General features: G+C 34.7%; 1 protein-coding gene across 1 annotated transcript in view; it reads left to right on the forward strand.

Annotated features, from left to right (window-relative positions):
• Positions 1-20,492, forward strand: part of LOC123692591 (QRFP-like peptide receptor) — an 81,598-nt gene extending 61,106 nt beyond the window's left edge. Inside the window, exons 4-8 of the mRNA XM_045637355.1 lie at positions 9,221-9,326; positions 10,865-10,962; positions 18,967-19,135; positions 19,713-19,831; positions 20,373-20,492. Of these exons, the coding sequence (XP_045493311.1) occupies positions 9,221-9,326; positions 10,865-10,962; positions 18,967-19,135; positions 19,713-19,831; positions 20,373-20,492 (612 nt within the window). The remainder of the gene's footprint in view (positions 1-9,220; positions 9,327-10,864; positions 10,963-18,966; positions 19,136-19,712; positions 19,832-20,372) is intronic.
• Positions 20,493-21,052: the final 560 nt, after the last annotated feature.

Below are 21,052 nucleotides of genomic sequence, written 5' to 3' on the forward strand. Positions count from 1 at the left end.
TACTGTGTCACTCATTTTTCTATAAAAATTCTTCATTTTTACTAATTTTGCTGTGTTACTTATGCATTAAAATGTTATAAAACTGATAGCTTCCATTTTAGTGGTGGAAAATGCTGACCTTTTCGTGGATATAGAAAGCTTTAAAGCTCTTCGTCCTTCTTCGTTGCTAATCGTGAAGACATCTAATTAATTATAGCTTAAACTCAAACTCAAACTCAAACATTCATTTATTCAATTAGACTACTATTTAGTAGCACTTTCGAATCGTCATTACATAGATAAGTATTTTTAACATTTACCATATAAAAGCATAAGAGTACTGTCGTTAGTATTTTGTATCACGAGAATAGAATGGCATAAGGAAATCTAGATTACATTGCTCTTATTAGTTTTTTTCAATATTATGGAACAAAATAAATATAAAGTATAATATTTATAATTAAACAATTAACAAAAACCTGAAAAAATTCTTGCGCAGACTTGAAATCAAAAAGAACTCGGCGACTTCACTTTCACTTAAAATTGTATTCGCGTTTAGATCTGAATAAAAATAAGTTGATTACATTTATTATCTAACCGAATCGATACTGTTGCCACAGATTACTAAATAGTCACTTCTTTAGTTCGATAGCAATTCATTAATTCCATAAACCGTTACCTGTTATTGATATGCAAAATTTTCAAAGTAAATCATTTTGTCAAATGTCAATTAATAAAAGGTCATTGACATAATCTTAGTTGGAACGCAATAAATGGGTTTATAATATTAATATGAATGGAATGAGCAAAAAAAGGAAATGAAATATCCTAGCGCAATTCTGAATTTCATTGTGGCATTTATGAGTTGCCCGGGAGATTTTAAAGCAATTTATAATTGAGACTGTCGGTTAATTAATTTATATCAATTTAAAATAGAATTCAATGAACGATTTTATAGATAGTTCGAGTTCGTTTGCTTTTAATTTCATATTTGCTATTGGTTGCAAACATTTTTAGACTTTTTATTATCGTTTTTTGTAGTTTACTGTTTAAGTATTTAATATAATCTGCGAATTAGATCATAATATAATAACTATATTACATTAGCTAATTTACAGATTTAATGTATTTTTATATTATTTATGTTGGTGAGATTCAAGCATATTATGAAGAAAAAATAAACAGAGCATCTGGTACCACGAAAATAATCCCCATAGCGCAGATAAATAAAGGAATTGAACCCCACATATTCAGTACCGTAATAAATGCCTATGTCAGTCTCTGAGGTCCTAAAATAATGTATAGAGCGATTTAGCCCATTCTCCATTCTCCGAATTCTAAGAATACATTTATGTGAAATAATGTTTTGTTCGTATTTGTAGACCCTATTTTTTCAGTTGGAAATGATATTATGAGGTCCTAGAAAACTTAAGATTTTAGTAGTTTAATACTGTATTATAATCCACGTATTATAATAATAATTGATATGCTTACAACGTAAACAACAACAACGTTACATAATATGTTCAATCTGAAGTAACAATAATTCCATTGTACATAAGACAATCTAGAGCCCGCGCGTAGATTGAGTCACAAATTGTAACGTTTGATATCCGATCCATAAGGGTACAGGGTACAAACTACACAATACGAATATTCAGAGGTCGTAACATGAACTTCAAACCCTGTAATATACACATACGTATATAGATATTATAAATTTGAAACAAAAGGGTTGTAGATAAATTCGCGTCAACGTACTATTTTGAACTTTATTAGTATTTGAGTCCTTACCTTTTATTTTTTATTAGTGGGGTAACTTGTTCCTTTGTGGTTTCAGTCGAGTATATATCATTGGTCTTTACTAGATTTTACAAGTTCAAAAGCAATTATGACAGAAAAATGTATGTCCTTCAATAATTCCATTCACAGGATCGAAAGTTTATATTTTGTACAACAATATTGTCTACACTCTACAGAATAAAATCGATTCCACATTCAACATGACAAGCTTCTGATGAAATTTCCCGCCGTAGCTGTTAGAGAATGTATAAAATGAACGATTTCATTCCACACACTTATGTGTGTTACTTTATATGACTTTATTACTTTAGTAATGAGAATATGATCTGTATGATGAATGTGTAATAAGGTTAGGTACATTTTTAAATGGCGTTGCGATCCCAAAAGCGAGGGGGCTTTTTAGTTAGAAGAGTATACCGTTCCCTTTTGATTAACGTTTTTAATGATGAATCATGTCAAGTCAGTTTACAGCAAATAAGATTTATTTTCGTAACTCACGTCAGTTTTGCAGTAATGAGACAACTCTCGGTTAAAATTAAATCTTTATTTGTAACTCGAGTGCTATTTAAACAAGGCACTTGTGATAAAATTCATTAGAAAGTTAAAATGTAACTTTGTATATTTATAATGAAATTAGTTTGACGCTGGGCTTTCTTATTCAAATTTAAATTATTAACAAGTGAATATCGCTACTCGAGAACATTAATTTATTTAAATTTATGATGTTAATAATATGACACTGTTCAGTTCAGGGTTCTTGCGTGATTTAATGATATTTACCAAACTTATAATGAAGTTAATTTTCGAGCACAACAAGTTTGTGTTTCTTCTATAACATTTAGTGAACTTGAACTTCAGTTTTGTTAGCCTGTTCTATAAGAATTTATTTTACCAAATGTCGTCGAAGTGTCGAGCATAGAAAGTTATCTTTTTATCTATAATTATTTCGCTAAAAGATCTAAAAATAAATAAAAATAATACGCATAAATAATTTTTGAACAATGATCATCTTGAAACTTGGGCGTTTTTATGGAAAATGTGAGAAATATATATTAATTTCGAGATCGTGTTTCATTCGAACGAAGAACTCTTAAGCCATAAAAATATGCGGTAAATAGAAAACTCGAATACTTAAAGATGAGAAATTGCTTGTCTTGAGATATAAATTTTGTAGATTACAACTTACGTTTAGAACTTTTACTGAATATTAAAGTATCAAAGTAGAATATTGAATACCTATTGGCTATTACCTATATTCATATATCAAAGGGTTCAACGACCATTTGTAAGTAAAAAAAAAATATATTTAATGTAAATTACAATTAGATTTTATGTTAAAGTTTCGAATAGTATTTGTATGGAAGCAATCAATGTTAGGAAAATGAAGGTATAATTAGGGTTCCAAGCTTGCTATAATAACTTTTGGAACCCTTTTTGTAAGTAAAAGGTGAGATTAAATTTATTATTCTTTTAATCTTTATATATTTTGATGGCATAGGGTCACAAGGGTCTCATCAATCATAATCAGCGTGTTGTGCTTCTTTATCTACTATAAATGTTTTGAGTAATATCGCGAAATTTTGTGAAAAATTGTTTACTCGAAATCAATTTAAGATTAAAATGCTGCCCTTCCGAATTTCAAACTTTATTTATTAGAAAGAAACGGAAATTATGCAACAGTGGCCATTCGTCGTGCGTAACATTTTTTTAATTCATTGATACAGCCGCCACATCACTTACTCATAATTTATTATTTTATAAAATGTTTCTAGAAATTAAAAATGATTTTGTCCTAGAAAAGAAACTCGACTAAAATGTATTTTGTATCTTGAAATAGGTACTAGGTAATTTATTAGCATGAATGTAGAAATAATGTAGACTACAATGTAATGTTGAGATGAAACTCACCCGCTCGTCGAGTTGAACTAGATTTATTATAAGCTTTACATGATTTCGCATTTCATAAGAAAATGTGACATTTTTATATGATTTTTTTCCTGAAATATAATATTTTATTATAACAGTAAGTTTTAAAAATTCAAAAATTTAAATTCATAATATTTCCAAGTAGAGAAAACTGATAAGAAAAACAGCCATTTCCTATAGTCATAACAATAATATTTTAAAAACAAATGCAGAGTACTAAAGTATAGATGTTACTGTAAATACGAATTAGTTAGTGAAGATGTGTGTGTCCAACTGTTAGCTCGACAAACAGGCAAACCTCGTGAGCACGTGTTTGCGTTGGAATCAACTCGATTGCATTCTGAGCTAATTAATCATGCGACTTTGTGCCTGGAGATTATCTAGTTATACTGATATCATTCATGCGAAAATAAATCTTTCTCTAACGTTTTTACGTTACAAATTTGATGGAATAATCGAGCCTTGTAAAAGAACATAACCTTTTGCCTTTGTGAAAATAGATAGGAAGGCTATCGTATGATAATGTTGCTGTGGGCGATGATACGCGAAAATTTGTTATTTTATTTCCAATTTCACGTATGTAATAAAAAAGATTAGAATAAACACAATAAGAACATATTGTTTAGACTGCAGGTAATAAAACAAGTTTCACAGATATAATATTATCTTAGTAAGTGTAGTGAGCAATCTCTGTAAGGGCGGCGACTGGCGAGTGTTTACTTCAAATATTTTCAAGATTTTTATAGTGTTCTCGATTTTGATATAATATTAACATCATACATTGTATTTTTCTTTACAAGAGTATTGTATGTTTTGAACTCATATATAGGATACATTTTTCAATAAACAATACTTTGATATATTGTAATTTCTGTTTGCCAATCCAATCTGCCTATGTCGATATCCGAAAAAAAAAAAAACAATTCAACCAGGCTAACTTTTGCACAGGTAACCATCGTCGAGCAGCCATTTACGAAATTTGCCATGCCATACTTTTCAGACAATTCCAATTCGGGCTATCGGTAAATTCTATAAAATTGTTGTGTTACAAATCGTTTGACTTTCGCTATTTATCCGACGAGTTCGACTAACGCCCACGCGACCAAGCCGCCGGTACCAGCGTTCTGACCATCTACTGGTTTGCTAGTTTGATATAAATGACTGACCGGATACGCACATTACTGATTCTGCTTCTTTTTGACCATTGTAAATTATGATTACCTAAGCATATTTTGATATACGCCTTTTACAATAAGATTTTTATGTCAATATGTACAACAAACTTATCAAATTGCTTATTACTTTCGAAGCTCAACTCAAGTGCCTTAGAAAATCAGTCACTTGGAATAATTGAATGAAACGAATGAAATTCAAGTGACAATCAGAATTTGTGTATCTATTCGTGCGCAAAATATCCATTCTTTAAAAGTAGGCAGTGACATGGAAACTTCCCAGCCTTAAAGCCCGCACAGAATGAAGCCTAGATCATTTATCGTCTGAGATTTTTTACAATCAATTTAAACAAAAACTTATTCAGTATTGATAAAATAAATCTATATCCAGAAATTTACATACCAAGTATGTATATTTTGTCCAGTTCGTATTAGTTCTGTAATATGTCGCTAGTTGGTTATAATTAGCTTTTTAATCGAAATTAAATAATAAGAGGACGTAGCTCTACTTTACTCTAGTGTTCTTTTTGTAAAGATTATATCAATCACAGCAACCAGTATAACTTTTGTCGCAACGTGACCACTTGTGAAGTTGGAGTTTTATGTAGAAAGTTCCATGTCATCCAGTGCCTATTTACTGGTATAAAGTTTAATGACAAAAATTGTAACGTAATAGCCGAGCCTTTGACCTCGATAAAAGCCTCGTTGAGTGAAGCTTAAGTAGTTTAGCGAGGAAATATGTCCTTACATTGTGAACATTTGTGTTAATGTTTGTTTTTTTTTTCAAATTCAAATAAGTATCAGTACATAATTATGTGATTTTATGCGAATAGTTTTTTTCACCATGCAAATCTATAATATCATTAAATTGTTAAATAACAAGAATTGTAATCATCATAAATACCGATAGTGCCGATAGTCAGTTCCCTATTTCAATTTCATAAAATCTTATACTGAAATGTGTGCTATAATCTAAATTAATTGTAGATGTTTCATATTTTAATCTCATAAATGCCAATACCATACTTGTTTACGTCTTCAGTCGCTTCATACTATTATTAGTTTAATAGATGAGACACTATAGGTACTACTATACTACGGCCATAAAACGATCCAATACAATGATATAACTGAGTTAACATCTACTGTATTGTACTTTATGTTATTTCAAAGTTGTTAAGGAAGTAATAATAATCTGTAGCTCAAAGTTTGTGCTGAGTTCTAATTGTATAATTGTGTATCGACAACTGAAAACGGCTTCCAAATACTCTCTCCCTATTGGGACCCGTTTTTAACCGACTTCAAAAAAAAAGGAGGAGGTTATCAATTCGGCCGGTATGTTTTTTTTTATGTATGTACACCGATTACTCCGAGGTTTCTGAACCGATTTACGTGATTCTTTTTTTGTTCGATGCGGGATGGTGTCGAATTGGTCCCTATTGTTAGTGGATTTGAATTGATTCTCTTTATATATAAATTTATGTTTTAATTTGACGGTAAAACAACTATAGGTCAGCATACACTCTGATAACCGCACGTATGGAGCGAATAATATAACAACACGTACCAAAGAGATTATATTCTAGTTTATATATTTTTAAAGCTGCGGTTTGTATGTTTAAATATCTAATCCAAAGTTACTTTGAACTGCCAGAATATCATGGTTATCATGGTTAGTTATTGCGAAGGATTACTAAGATATTATATTAGTTAGTGAAGATAACAATTTTTATCCAAATCGCATGGTATGAAGTAAATAAAGTTATTTTTAAACATAATGAAGAGAATACTACGTTTATTAATTATTGATACATTAATAAACGTAGCCGCAAAATTTTTCTCAAATACATCTTGTTTTTCGTGCTGTGAATAAAATTTAAATAAAAAGAGGAAGGAAGGTGGGATGTAGCCTCGTAACGAAAAACAACATAGCTATGTGGATTAAATGTCTTTCATTAAGATAAGACGACATTACGGGCCATTCGAATGGATTTTATTTGAGACTGATTGTTCGTCGCCATTTTCTCACTACAGTATTGAGATAAAAATATTGTATTTCAATGTTTGACAATTTTCATGCAAATTTCTTCAGCTTCTTTGACGTTGTTAAGAAATATAATATAGAGACATTTTTGTATTACGATAAGTAAGAAGAAAATATCGAGGTTAACGAGCTTATGTTATATTCGATTACATTTTTTCAAACAATATTCACGAAGTGAGGTTTTACTTAAATAATATATTAAACTAGCTGTTTCCCGCAGCTTCGCCTGCGTGGAAAAGAAAAATTTTCATGGTAATTATTTTCATCCCCTATTTTATCCCCTTGGGGTAGAATTGATCAAAATCCTTTCTTAGGGGACGCCTACGTTATGACATCTACCTGCATGCCAAATTTCAGCCCGATACGTCCAGTGGTTTGGGCTGTGCATTGATAGATCACTATATCAGTCACCTTTGAGTTTTATATATATAGATTAATTCCGTATTTTGCTACAATTGTAAAATTTGAAGAGGTATGAATGATAAGTATTTTCGCACACAGAGCATGTGTACAATGAACAATAGGATTTAGGAAATCCGGCGCGGTGCACGCTGCTAATGAACGACAAACACGTTGCCCAGTGATGGCTTATGTGACTGGCATGAGTTATCGCAGCACGGCTTATTGGACAGTGCAGATTTAATAGGCATGCAGCGCTGATATGTTCGAGTTTCGTTGTAAAAGACCAATGCATATAACAGCGGTATTGGGACCCTCGTATACTTTAACGATTACCAATAAGATTACGGCCACATTACGACTTAGGACTTAACGTTTCTATTTCAACGTTTTTGGAAAAATTCCACTTGTTTACGTTTCTTGGAAATAAGTAACCAGTTTAATATTTACGTAGTACCTAAATATTTAGAAATCTGTGGTAAAATTAACAAAATTAATAACCAAAATACAATCGTGGTTTACGGTTTTTATTCAACTCAATCACTAAGTGAGTCTGAACGTTTTTGATAAATGCTTCATGCACATTGCACACTTACAAATTTCCCAGGTTTAGAAAAACAAAGTTGCTTGTCACTAACTGCTACTTAGTACTAAAACTAGCTAAAGAGCAGTTTCTAACCAACATAGGTTCACGTTTTGCTAAACTTTTCCAATTACAGTTGAAGAAGAGAAAAAAAAGAAGCTTGATTGTTTACGTTTAACTAATGGACTGAAATGCACTTTTGATAAATGAACGAAGTTGGATATCTTAGTCATGTTTCGCATTTCTGTAAGTGATAATAATCATTAACGATTACAATTTTAAATTATATGATTTCTGCACAAAAGACCGTGACGAATCATTTTGATTTTATCATTAAAATGTTTATTTTAAATACTCATATTTTATTAATACAATTCATAGAAATCAATTTCTAAGCTACAGATAAGAATTATTGTATTGGACATAGAAGTAAAAACATCTTGTAAAATTTGTAATCTCTGGAACTACTGGTCCGATTTGAACAATTCTTTCAGTGTTAGATAGCCCATTTATCGAGGAAGGTTATAGGCTATATCACAGCTATATATTATCACGCTACGGCCAACAGGAGTGGAGCTACGGGGGTGAAAGCGCGCGGAGCAGCTAGTCGTACATAAAACTGTTAAATAAATAAATAACTATCTCCGCGTTAGAGGATTTACTTTTAATTGGGCTGAGGAGATTAGGTGTTATATATTTATGGTATGCAAGCGTACTCGTATTTCATACATTTTCGTATATTTATTAGAATAATCAAAAATATAAGAAGTGTTTAAATTAAATGTGCCTTTACCTGACAGTTCGCATTTACATAATTAAATTATTAGTACGACAACAAGCTTAGGACCTTTGATGAGGAGTAAAATATTTGTGATTGTATTGTCTACGGTTGCTACGAGGTTGCTACGCCGTAGCGTTCGAACAAAGGGGATTATGGACCAATGATATTTATTACTAATTCCGATATGAAACGTTGAACAAATATAATTCAATAGATACAATTGATGGCTTTGTATTATTTAATATATTTCGTAATTTCCGCTCTTATTGATGCATAATATAAAGCGTTTGGGGACTGCGGCTATTTGAATATTTGATTTAGTAATAGGAACTGTTAATTTCGTAATTAATTTCCTTTATTCAAAATAATGAAACTGTGGGTAAATAAACCAGTCAAAGATATTAAAAACTAAATAACATACTGTCTTTAACACTCTTGCTTACAAAATAATGAAGTAACAATCACACAATTTTAAGGATTTCCAATTCACATAAGTTCCAGCTAATAAAATATATACTTGACGCTCGTTTCAGGTGTGGGAGGAGAGGAGTGTGGAGTTTTGTACGGAGAAGTGGCCCGACTCTATTAGGAAGGAGTTATACGGGACCTTCAGCTTCATTATCGTGTATGCGATACCAGGTAATAAGTTCATTAATACAACCAGCTGTGCCCCGTGGTTTTACCCGCGTTACTCAGCTCCTATTGGTCTTAGCGTGAAGATATATAGCCTATTGTCTTCCTTGATAAATGGGCTATCTAACGCTCAAAGAATTCTTCAAATATGAACCGTAGTTTCTAAGTTTAGGGCGTTCAAACAAATAAACAATCTCTTTAGCTTGATAATATTATTGGTAATTGAGCAGTATATTAATTTTCTTTATAAGGGACAAAGGAAATTCGATATGTGCGGCACGCGTTGTGCGGGGCAGTTTGTCAAATCACGAGATTTAGGTGACATGGGTTATATTTTAGCATTAAGGACATTAATTTCTTTTTTGGTAGGTAGGCACATGCCGGTCATATTCTCTGTTCATATAATAAAAATCAGATTTTGTCAATTTTATAATCTTTTTACTCATAGATTCTATTACTAGGTCACAGTTTAAAATAATTGCATTTAATTGCAGACTTAGTGAGTTTAAGGAAATAACAAGGATATATTTTAAAACCTTACAATTACTTTTGCTTAATTGGAACATTTTTTATCAAGCTTTACAGGCTCTACTTTTAACCATAATTTATATTACATTTTTATCATATTAGTGGTCGTAGCTATACTCATATTCGAAAGTATGTGTATCATACGTCAAAGCTGAATAATTTCCTATACATAAATATATATAAATTAAATTTATAATATATAAATATTTTATTAATTTTATGATTCGCTAATATTCGTATTCTGTTTACTGTGGTCATGTCGTGGCCAACATAGTTTGATCAGATCGTTAAATCGTTAATGTTTCATAATTTTGTCATCCACACTTGGCCAGATCCTATAAAATATAGGGAGTCCTTATAATATTTAAAACATTCAGAATATATTTTAAGAACTTGTCATTTAACTGAGATTGAGTGAGATTCGATTGTGTGTACTTGCACCATTGTGAGCAAGTACACACATCTTATATTAATAAAAATAAAATGACTAATTATAAATGGTAAAATATTTAATAATGATAATATTTAAATTAATGTAAATGTAAACTGTATAAAAACAATGTAAACTAACATAGTAATTAAGAAATTATACTCACAAGTGGACCTCTGTTGTTCTATTAATAAATAAATAAATAATAAATAATTAACTTAGTGCAAGTGCCAGAAGCGAATCGCGAATTTAGAAAAGAAACAATTAATGTAACTACTTTACGATATGACCAAATAATTTTGATCATTTCATGAAAAAACCCCGCGTCTAGTTGCCCTTATCGAGAAACGATTTCTTATCATTGATCTGCTCAAACCACATCATGATGTATCCAATATATAGACATTCAACATAAAATGATCAATCATTTCATGAAATGGCAAATCTACGATATGGCCACGACAGTAACACGTACCTAGATCGTACAATATTCCACAAGTATTTTGTTCGTACTATTGTCCAGTTCGTATTGTATATAATATGTGTTGTGGGGATGTACTGTAGTGGTGTGGTGTACTGTGCGCAGGGTGCGTGGTGGTGGTGTCGTACGCGCTGATGGGGCGGCGGCTCTGCTCCGTGCTGCCGCCCTGCGACCTCGCCGACGGCGGCGCCGCCTCGCACCAGGTATACTTGCGTTCTACGCGATACAATAGGATATGTAAACTGTTTCAAAAGAGCAACTACGAAGTTTCTCGACAGTCTCGGTAAAAACTGCTTTCCGAACAGGTGGTAAATCATTATTTTTCTGAAATGATGTCTAGCTGAATTATTTATATTTATATGTTCGAGTTTGAGTTTTGAGTTTGATCGTATCAGCGCCAACTTCAACTGATTATTGACAAGTATTTGACGCATAATTGTCAGTGACGTTCAGTTTTATCGCATTCAATCGCATTTTTTTTTTTTTTTTTTTGATATTACTGCGACCAGGCAATCTGTTAGGTAACAATTGGCCTTTATATTGTTTGGAACTCCGTCCGGGAACATGATATTGTTTCAAGGGGCTCGTCCAACGACTCCACCCTTGTAGTCCAGTGTTATATTTGTTTAATTTTTATCTATTTTAGAATCTTTTAGCAAGGTTTGTAATGTCCTGTCTTTTTAGCCTGATGTATTGTTGGCCTCCCTCTCCACTTAACGCTTGAGCAAGGTCGTTGGTGTGTACTGTTAGCCTTTCCTGATATTTCTGGCTGCTTTCGACAATTTGTTTTCGAACTGTGGCTATACCGAGGTCAAGGTACATGTATTTATTTGCAATACATTTGGGGATACCAAGTATTGTTCTGAGAGCCTTAGTCTGGAATCTCTCTAGGATTTCAATGTTGCTATTGCTGGCAGAGCCCCAAAGCTGTATGCCATAGGTCCAGATTGGCTTTAAGATTGTCTTGTAAATTAGAATTTTACTATTGTCTTTCAATTTTGAGTGGTGACCTATCAGCCAATTTAGGCTACGCAGTTTTCCATCAAGTTGCTTTCTCTTTGTCCATATATGTTTTTGCCATGTCAGTCTTCTGTCTAAGTGCATACCCAAATATCTAGCACTATCTTCTTGGGGTATTTCTTTGTTGTTTAAGGTTACCGGCGGGCATGTTTCCTTTCTGAGCGTAAATGTCACATGCGTGGACTTACTCTCATTTGCTTTTATCCTCCATAGTTTTAGCCATGTCTCAATTACAGTGAGGTGCTCTTGTATCATGAGAGATGCAGTTCCTGGATCCTTATGGATGGATATCAATGCGGTGTCATCAGCATAAGTCGCAATCATTGTTTTGCTGTTCGCGGGGATGTCAGCTGTATAAATAAGGTACAGTATCGGTCCTAGGATACTGCCCTGTGGGACACCAGATTTTATCTCGTAGAGTTCGGATAGATCTTCGTTGCATTTCACCTGGTAGCTTCTTTTGGTGAGGTAAGATTTGAGAGTTAAATAAAAGCAGTGAGGGAGCTTCTCTTTCAATTTATATAGAAGGCCTTCATGCCACACCTTGTCAAATGCTTGACTTATATCCAAAAAGACAGCAGAGCAGTACAATTTGTTTTCAAGGCATTTACTTATTATGTCTACAATTCGGTGGACTTGCTCTATTGTTCCGTGGTTTTCACGAAATCCAAACTGATGGTCGGGCAGTACAGTGAGTAGGTGTTCCTTAATTCTGCTGAGTAGTATTCTCTCGAACAGTTTTCCAATAATTGGCAGCAAGCTAATGGGTCTATATGAGGTCGTCTGATGCGGCGGTTTACCTGGTTTAAGCACCATCACCACTTGTGCTATCTTCCATTGCCCTGGGAAATGTTCGAGTCTTAGAAGAGCGTTGAAGATGTTGACAATTTTCATAATTCCTTTAGGTGGAAGATGTTTTAACAAAGTAGCATCGACCATATCATATCCAGGTGCCTTACCTTCTTTGAGGTTTCTGATTTCTCTAGCGACTTCTTTTGGACTAGTGCTTTTAAGAGGAAGACACATCTGTTTTGCCGAGCCTAGGTATGTATTCACCTTTGCCGTATGATCAGGATTACTCTCAGGGTGTGGTTGAAAAACAGTGTTTAAGTGTTTTGCAAATGTTTCAGCCTTTTCTTTGTCCGATCTAGCCCACCCTCCGTTGCTGTTGTGGAGAGGGGACATATGAGCTTTAGGGCGTTTTAGGGCTTTAGTTACTTTCCACAATGAATAATCTGTGTCAGCATTGGGGCTTAGATTTGTAATACGATTTTGGATGTTTTCATTTTCTAGTTGGCTAATGTAAGTTTTCAGTTCCTCCGAGAATTTGTTGAAAGCTGTTTTGTCGCTCGGATACCCGCTCCTGTGCCATATTTTTCTAAGTCTGCGGCGTTCTTTGATTTTCACTTTGATTTCTAGTGGATAAGAGTTTTGTTTTGGAGGCTTACCTTTCTGTTTTGAAGTGGCAATATTTGCAGCATTATGAATTGTCATATTGAGTTTTTCTATTTCATTTTCTACTTCATCCGGGGTTTTAAGTTTGCATTTCAGATCCACCAGTGTGTTTATTATGTCTTGGTACTTACGCCAGTTCGTGTTTTTACGGTTATATAACTTAGGTTGTGGTTGCAACAGAGTGATTGTTGAGCTTATGTTTAGGATGACAGGAGTGTGATCTGAAGTGAGGTCGATAGGTGATTCTATTGAGACGTAATTATTATCTATATTTTTTGTAACAAAGAAATCAAGCAAATCAGGTATCCTGTTCCTGTCATTTGGCCAATATGTAGGCTTGCCACCAGATAAGTATTCTAGATTCATTTTTTGAATTGTTTTCATAAGTTGTCTACCTCTTGGGTTATAGACTCTAGAACCCCAGTGAAGATGCTTTGAATTCCAGTCCCCTCCACAGACAAATCTTTTATTCAAGGTCGCAAAGTAGTTGTTGAAGTCTTGTTCAGATATTATATGTCTAGGCGGGCAATAGACGGCTGACAGTACAGTTTCCAATTTATTGTCTTCGATTATTATAGAAGTTGCTTGAATTTTCTCTGTGGAATAGTTCTCAATTGGGTAGTGCTTAATATTATTTTTAACAATAATGGCACTTCCTCCATGGCTGTTTCCAGATGGGTGATTAGTTGCATACATTTTGTAATTGTCAAAAACTGTGTGCGATTTAGAAGTGAACCTTGTCTCAGATATAAGTGCTACGTCAATAAATTCTGTTTTTAAAAATAATTCAAATTCTTGACGTCTCTCCGTCAAGCCGTTGGCGTTCCAAGTGACCACTCGGAGGTTTCGAGTCATTTTTTAACAAGGCTGCTGACTAGCTGGACCATGCGATCCATCATTTTGTCTACCATTGTTTCAACCATGGTCATTATTGTCTTTTGCTGTTTGTCAAGCATAGTTTCCATAAGTTTCATGATGTCGTTAAGGTCTGTTGTTTTTTCAAAATGTGTGTCTGTTAATTTTGCCTTGGTAGCCTCTGCATATGTTTTATTGAGATTGGGTACTCTTGAGTCATAAGACTCAGTTGCATAAATGTAGAAGTTACGTTTTGTGATGGTGGATTTACTTTTGGCTTTGGTGCACTCTTTAAGATCCGTTCTTTGTATTGCTTGTAGATGCTACAACCTTTGTAGCTAGCCGGGTGTTTCTCTTCACAATTCGCACAAGTAGCTTCGGTGTCTGGTTTTTTAATGCAAGATGAAGTAGGATGATCTTTACCACATTTAACGCAACGGAATGGTCTATAGCATTGGTTCTTTGAATGACCAAATCTCTGGCATCTTTTACACTGAAGTATTTCCTTTTTTTTATATGGCGCTTCAATTGTAATTTTCATGTTATTCAAGTATTTTACCTTGAATATATCTTTATTGTTGCTCTTTGGTTCCAGGTCAACATAGAAGGTAGGTAGTGGCTCTTTTGTAGCCCGGTGCCTTACATTCACCACTTGTCTGACTTCATGTCCTATATTCGACAGCTCTTTGGCTATCTGTGCAGTGTCTTCTGATGCATGTAGCCCGCGCAAGACAACTCTATATGCTCTCTCGCACTTAAGCTGATAAGTATAGTGAGAAATATTGTTCGCTATAAATTTCTCTCTAATAGTTTTATATACCTGGATGTCTTTAGGCATGATTTTTATAACATGTCCAGATTTCAGGGTGGTCATAGTGTATGAACTATTGTCTACTATTTCATTTAAAACTTCCTTGAGAGATGTAATATTTAGGACACCTGTGACAAAGATAGGCTCAGGTTTAGGAATGTATACTTTTTCTTCTTTCTTGTTGTCTTCTAAGGTATCTTCATTCAAGATTTCAAAACTATTTTGTGTGGGTACTGCAAAAACGGAAGTATTTTTCAGTTTTTTATTTGTGTCGTTTTGTATTGGGCTAGTTTCTTTTCTTTTATTTCTCTTTGTAGGAATTTGGTCTCTTTGCCAGTCCACCTTATTGTTTATTATTTCTAAGGGGGGGCTTTCTGGTCGAAGCTCTATCAAAGTCTGATTACTTTGTTCTGAATTTGGTTTGTCTGAAATTCTCTCTTCAGTTATCAGTTTTGCTGGTAAAGAAGAAGTCGAGTTGCTTCTAGTTCGAGTAAACATACTTTTGTGAAAAGTCTGTTGAATCATATTATTTTGGTTTATGCTTTTTTTTTGTTGATTGGTTTCGCTCATTTTGTTCCCACGAGTAGGGTCGATTTATAACCGTCACACTAGGGGTGACGCCCATTCCCCAGTGAAGGCACGTATACAACGTCGTTAGCCGGGTCCGACGAGGTTGGCGCTAGTAACTTGCCTCCCGCAAGCCATGCATCTTATTGGCGCGTATCCCACCTTAAGATTGGGGTGACTTTTTAAAGAGGTTTTCTACCTCGTAGCCCGGGCGATTAAGCCAAGGCCCCCGATTCCATAGGAAAAGTACTAAGAGTTGCGGGTTGTGAAGGTCATTTCCTACCCTCACTTATTCAAGCTGGTTAAGCTATCATTGTCGGGTTAATTAACCGTCGCCCGATACTCGACGTTGACCTTTTACAGCTGGCTCGGTCACCTCTCAGCCAACCCTCCTCCTTTTGCATACGGGCTTGGGACCGTCATTGGCGGAGTTAATCGCATTATACTCGTAGATTGTAACCACACATTGTAACGTTGATTGAAACGTTACTGTCTTTTAGGGCGGCCGTACACAGACCACTTCAAGCAGTTGACACCGACGGCTTGAAGCCGCGACCGCGCGGTGAACTATGGACATTTATAACTATTCATTCACTGTCGTACACGGACTGCTACTGCTCGAGCCGTCGCGACCGCTGCAAACCGTCAACCTCGCGGTTTGTAGCGACAGCTCGAGCAGTTAACGACCGACCGCTCGAGCAGTCCGTGTACGTCACTCAGCCGTTAACTGCTCGAGTTGCCCATGTACGGCTGCTCTTATTGATATTATTAATTTCCGTGTAAACTTTTTTTATATAAGAAGAGTAAAAATGAAAAATATTTTACCAATTGGGATGTTATTTTCCAGTTCACAATCACAGTTATTTTAGGGCATTGGCATTAAAAAAAAACTAGTTCAGTCGGAGTTGAGTCTGGTGGAAAATTTATATAACGAGTTAATATTAAAACAAGCTCAGAGTATATTAATTGAAAGAAAATAAAAATTTAATTTTGGTAATTGTAACAAATTTTGGAACTTTTATGTAAGAGTATTTTACCAACCGATGCAACGCAAAGATTAAATTGTTCCAATGATTTCACGTTTCTTGTAGCTGTTTTTACATGACATTATAAATTCTGTTAATCTGTTCAAGAGTTAACGGTCTCGGCAGTACTATAATAGTTTGAATGCATATTTCAGCTTTTCAAATAGTTAGTTTTGTTAATACACAAAAGTTATTACATGTTACCATAATATATTCTGAGCTATAAGTTTAGGTGACTTCGAGTGTAATGCAAATGAGATTCCAAATAAATAATAGGCCATCAAAGGTACAAGTAATTATGACAATATCGCCGTGTTAGCGAACCTTGCCACTCACTGACTCACCGATAGTTGCCAACTTTGTGGCTTACTTCATGAATATTTAACGGCAGTTCAACTCTCTAAGGAACCACTTGCTATTCGACTTTTAACCGAGTCACTGATTTCATTTCAAACTGTTTGACGGATAATTGAAATAGCGTTACGTGTTGAACGTTATGAATTGGAAATTAAATGTTTTACTGCTGTTTATATTACTTGCTAAAAATAAGATTAGGTTCCTGTTGTTGTCAATTGTATATATTCAAAATTATAATTAAAATTTTGACCAAAAGTTTAACTAAATTGCAAAAAAAAAATTATAAACAGAGGACTATTAAATAGTAGGTATCAACTTAAATCGACACAATATGGGCGGATAATCGTGGTGTGAAATTGTTCATGCTCGCGTGACTATAAATAATACTTTTAGGCTTAGATTACTTCCAATATAAAGTCACCAAAACATATTATTCAATATGTAGGGTTTTGAATTCAAATAACAAGCATCTCGCTAATATAATTTTCTTTACATTAATGGATTTCATACACCATTCTCTATACTTCTTTATATAAACCTGTCTAAAAAATGATTTGATAGCTTCACACTTCTTTATAAATTGTTTGGTCAGTGGTTTTCGCAAAAAAATATATTCCACACACATTTACGAGTAGAAAAATTATTTTAGCTGTATCCTTTAAGAGGGAAATTTAATTTTCAGTGTTAAAAAAGAAAATATGACCTCACATTCAAATTCAAATTCAAAATTCAAATTAATTTATTTGCCAAATTGCCATTATTGGATTACTTTAAATTCCACACGTTTGAAACTTTAAAAGGTTAAAAAGTGCAGTTTCTCAAGATATCGCTAAGGGGCTAGATAATTATGCGAGAAATCGTTCATCATAAAATTGAAGAAAAAGCTTTCACGGCTTAATTCCAGATTTCATTTGAATACATTTTCTTGTGCAAATATTCTTAAAGATCGTAAGCGTGAGGCTGAGGTAAACTTTTGGATAAAGGAATGGAGAATGATGTTTATATTATTTTAAAATTGTATATCTATTCTCGGTTGAAATTTAGAGGGCCAGTTTCAAAAAAATACATCAATTATCATAAAATAAATTTTTCATAATATAAAATTAGTTTTTTCTTCATACTTTTTCTGTATTGTTTATATTTCTATTGTTTTTTTTTGTGTGTGTTGGATTAAATGTTTTTTCTTTCTTTCATACTAAATATTCATATATTTAGTAAAGCGAGTCATGAAAAGAATATACAATGGGCAAGAACTTTCTTCAGACAAATTTATTCTCAAAATTGGAGTGAGATGATAGTTTGTTGTAACAATATTTTCGTATCGGTCAGAAGCGCATTGCAGTATGAAGTATCTACTCTCTCGTATTTAGTCTGCAACTGTTACATAATACATTTTACAATCACTACACTTTAATCATCGATAAGGAACCTTACACATAACGTCGCATTTCTAGCTTAGCGGATAAACTATAGCATTAGTTAAGAAAGTAAATTATTACCGCAAGTATGCAATCGTTCAAGGTTTCTATTGACTTATGTTTACTTTAATTTTAAAAGTGCCACTTTTTCAACAGCTTTCACAAGGTTATGCTATAAAAACAGAAACAACATATATCATGAAAATAGTTTTGACAAAACGTAGACAAATGTTAAATTAATTTTACATTTGTAATATCATCAAGCATGTTTGTTTACTGGATAACTTGTAAACAGAGAGGCTTCGGGATATATTTTTCTTTGTAATAAGAAAATTATACAATTCTATGATAATACAAAAGAGGAATATTAATTGTACTTTTTAACAATAACGAGCCGTGAACTGCAGAGCTTCTTGCATCGAAATATATTTTTCATCAAGCGGCCATGTTTAAAAAGTTTTTACATTTCGTCTGGCCACAGGGGAAGAGCTTATAATTATTTTATAGCGTCGAATTGAGCGCAGTCGATTCTTCTATATCGCTGTATATCCATGACATATAAAACCTACCGCCTGGTAAAAATAATGCTATCTCAAGTGTGTTTGAGCATAATTGTTTTGTGACGTTTTATTTTTGTTATAAAAAAACATAAAACATTGTTCGACGTGTGCCGTGTGTGACGTGTGTTGTGGTGTGCAGCGGCTGCGGCTGGTGCGCGAGCGCAAGCGCGTGGCGCTGGTGCTGCTGCTGCTGGCGGTGCTGTTCGCGCTGTGCTGGCTGCCGTACCACATCCTGCAGCTGCTGCTGGACGTGGCGGCCGTGCGCCCCGACCGCGCCGCGCCCTTCCTGCCCTACGCGCTGCTCGCCGGTCGGTGCACGCCGCACGCCGCGATACGTCACGCGTGACACTCCTTATTGTATAACTTGCATACTTGGTTAACGAAAGGCGTGGTGTTGTATATTTGGAGCGTGCCCGTCGGCCACGCTTCCTCCGCAGGCTGCTGCTACTTTGTCAATAGTAAATCCATATAGAACGCCATAAACTACGCGAGGAAACGATCGCCAAACGAGCGCTTTTTTGAATGATTTACGTCTATCTTTTGCAGATGCTAATCAAATTTAAATCTAGCAATGCTTTTTTGAAATTTTGCAGTAAATTTATTGTATAAGCGGTAGAATAGGCACACGGACGCCAGATCACGCCGCAGTGCATCGACCATATCGGTGAGCTCGAGATTGTTTATGATTTGCGTCGTTCGATGTAGAAGAGAATTTATTGAATTTAATTTAATCTACTAAAGATCGTCGACGATATAATAATTTCATTATCTTATCTAATCATCTTGATTTAGATAGTCAGGATTCAATAATGTTGTATAAGATAAAGTTAAATAAGTTGAGCATATCATCAAAGTGAGTTTATTCTGTTTCCGTACACTGGTCAGGTCACGCGAACTCGGCCATCAACCCGCTGGTGTACTGCCTGCTGACGCGCAACTTCCGCCGCTCGCTGCGCAAGCTGCTCTGCGCCGACGGTAACGCTCACTCTACTACTCACTTCCACGTAAGTCCACACTTTATGCTCTTTTGGTTTACATGCACTGATATTTTTGGTTATTTGCTTTGCTTTGTCGTGGTTACGTTTATGGTTGCAGTATTTAGTTGGTTTTAACCGACTTCAAAAAAAAAGGAGGAGGTTATCAATTCGGCCGGTATATTTTTTTTTTTTTTTTTTTATGTATGTACACCGATTACTCCGAGGTTTCTGAACCGATTTACGTGATTCTTTTTTTGTTCGATGCGGTATGGTGTCGAATTGGTCCCATAAAAATTTTATTCGGATAGGCCCAGTAGTTTTTATTTTATGAGCATTTTTGTCTGTAGGTATTTGTAAATTTTGCAAGTGCAAGTTTGAAGTCGGTTGTTTTTAACGCAGTTATCACTTGTTGTAAATATATCTTGCTTTTAGTATTTGTAGTTTCATGATTCATCATCTATTTAGTTGTTAAAAAACCATTCGTTGAGATATAAAAAATAGTTATCTATTTCTTTATAAGATCGCGAGGGTTTTGTTCTTACCTGTGTTTCATAATATTATATTGCAGGGCGTGCATCGCGCGTGTAACACGTGCAGCGCGCGCACGACGCTGACGGGCCGCTCGCGCTCGTGCCGCTCCACGCGCTCCAGCCGCTCCACACGCGCGCGCCAGCCCGACTTCCTCTAACTGAGTGTTACCATTGAGATAATATTACTACGTACGGAGGAGACACCACGAACAAAATCTGTGCGCCATTTTTTGCTCTAACCAAGTTTTAAAAATTATTAATAAGTACCTAATACTTACCGATGAAAGTTATTCCTTTGCACTTTTCCGTATTATTATTTGTGCAATATCGTAACACACACGAAGGCATATTTGATGCGTTTCACTTTAAAACAAATAAAAGAGCGTGCAGTTACGCCATATGGCGTATGTTGAGCGAAACATAAGTGACATAGGCGGTGTCGCCTCCATATTATGTATATCTCAATGCGTGTAACACGTGCAGCGCGCGCACGTGCGTAGCATATGAGTGCGGAGTGCAAGAAATTACCCGTCAGAGAACGCGTATTTAGCGCGCGTCAGAACGTCCGCGTCAGTCAAACAGAGCGACGAAGTTACCGCACAGTACAACACAATTCGGCGTCATCGAGCGCAAGCGGAAGCACTCTGACGCGCGTTCAATTCTATTTGGCGTAGCCCATTTTTTTTAGAAATTGTTAAATTGCTTCATAAACTCTTTG

This window comes from Colias croceus, chromosome 6 (genome assembly GCF_905220415.1).
Source record: "Colias croceus chromosome 6, ilColCroc2.1".
Taxonomy (NCBI): Eukaryota; Metazoa; Arthropoda; class Insecta; order Lepidoptera; family Pieridae; genus Colias; species Colias croceus.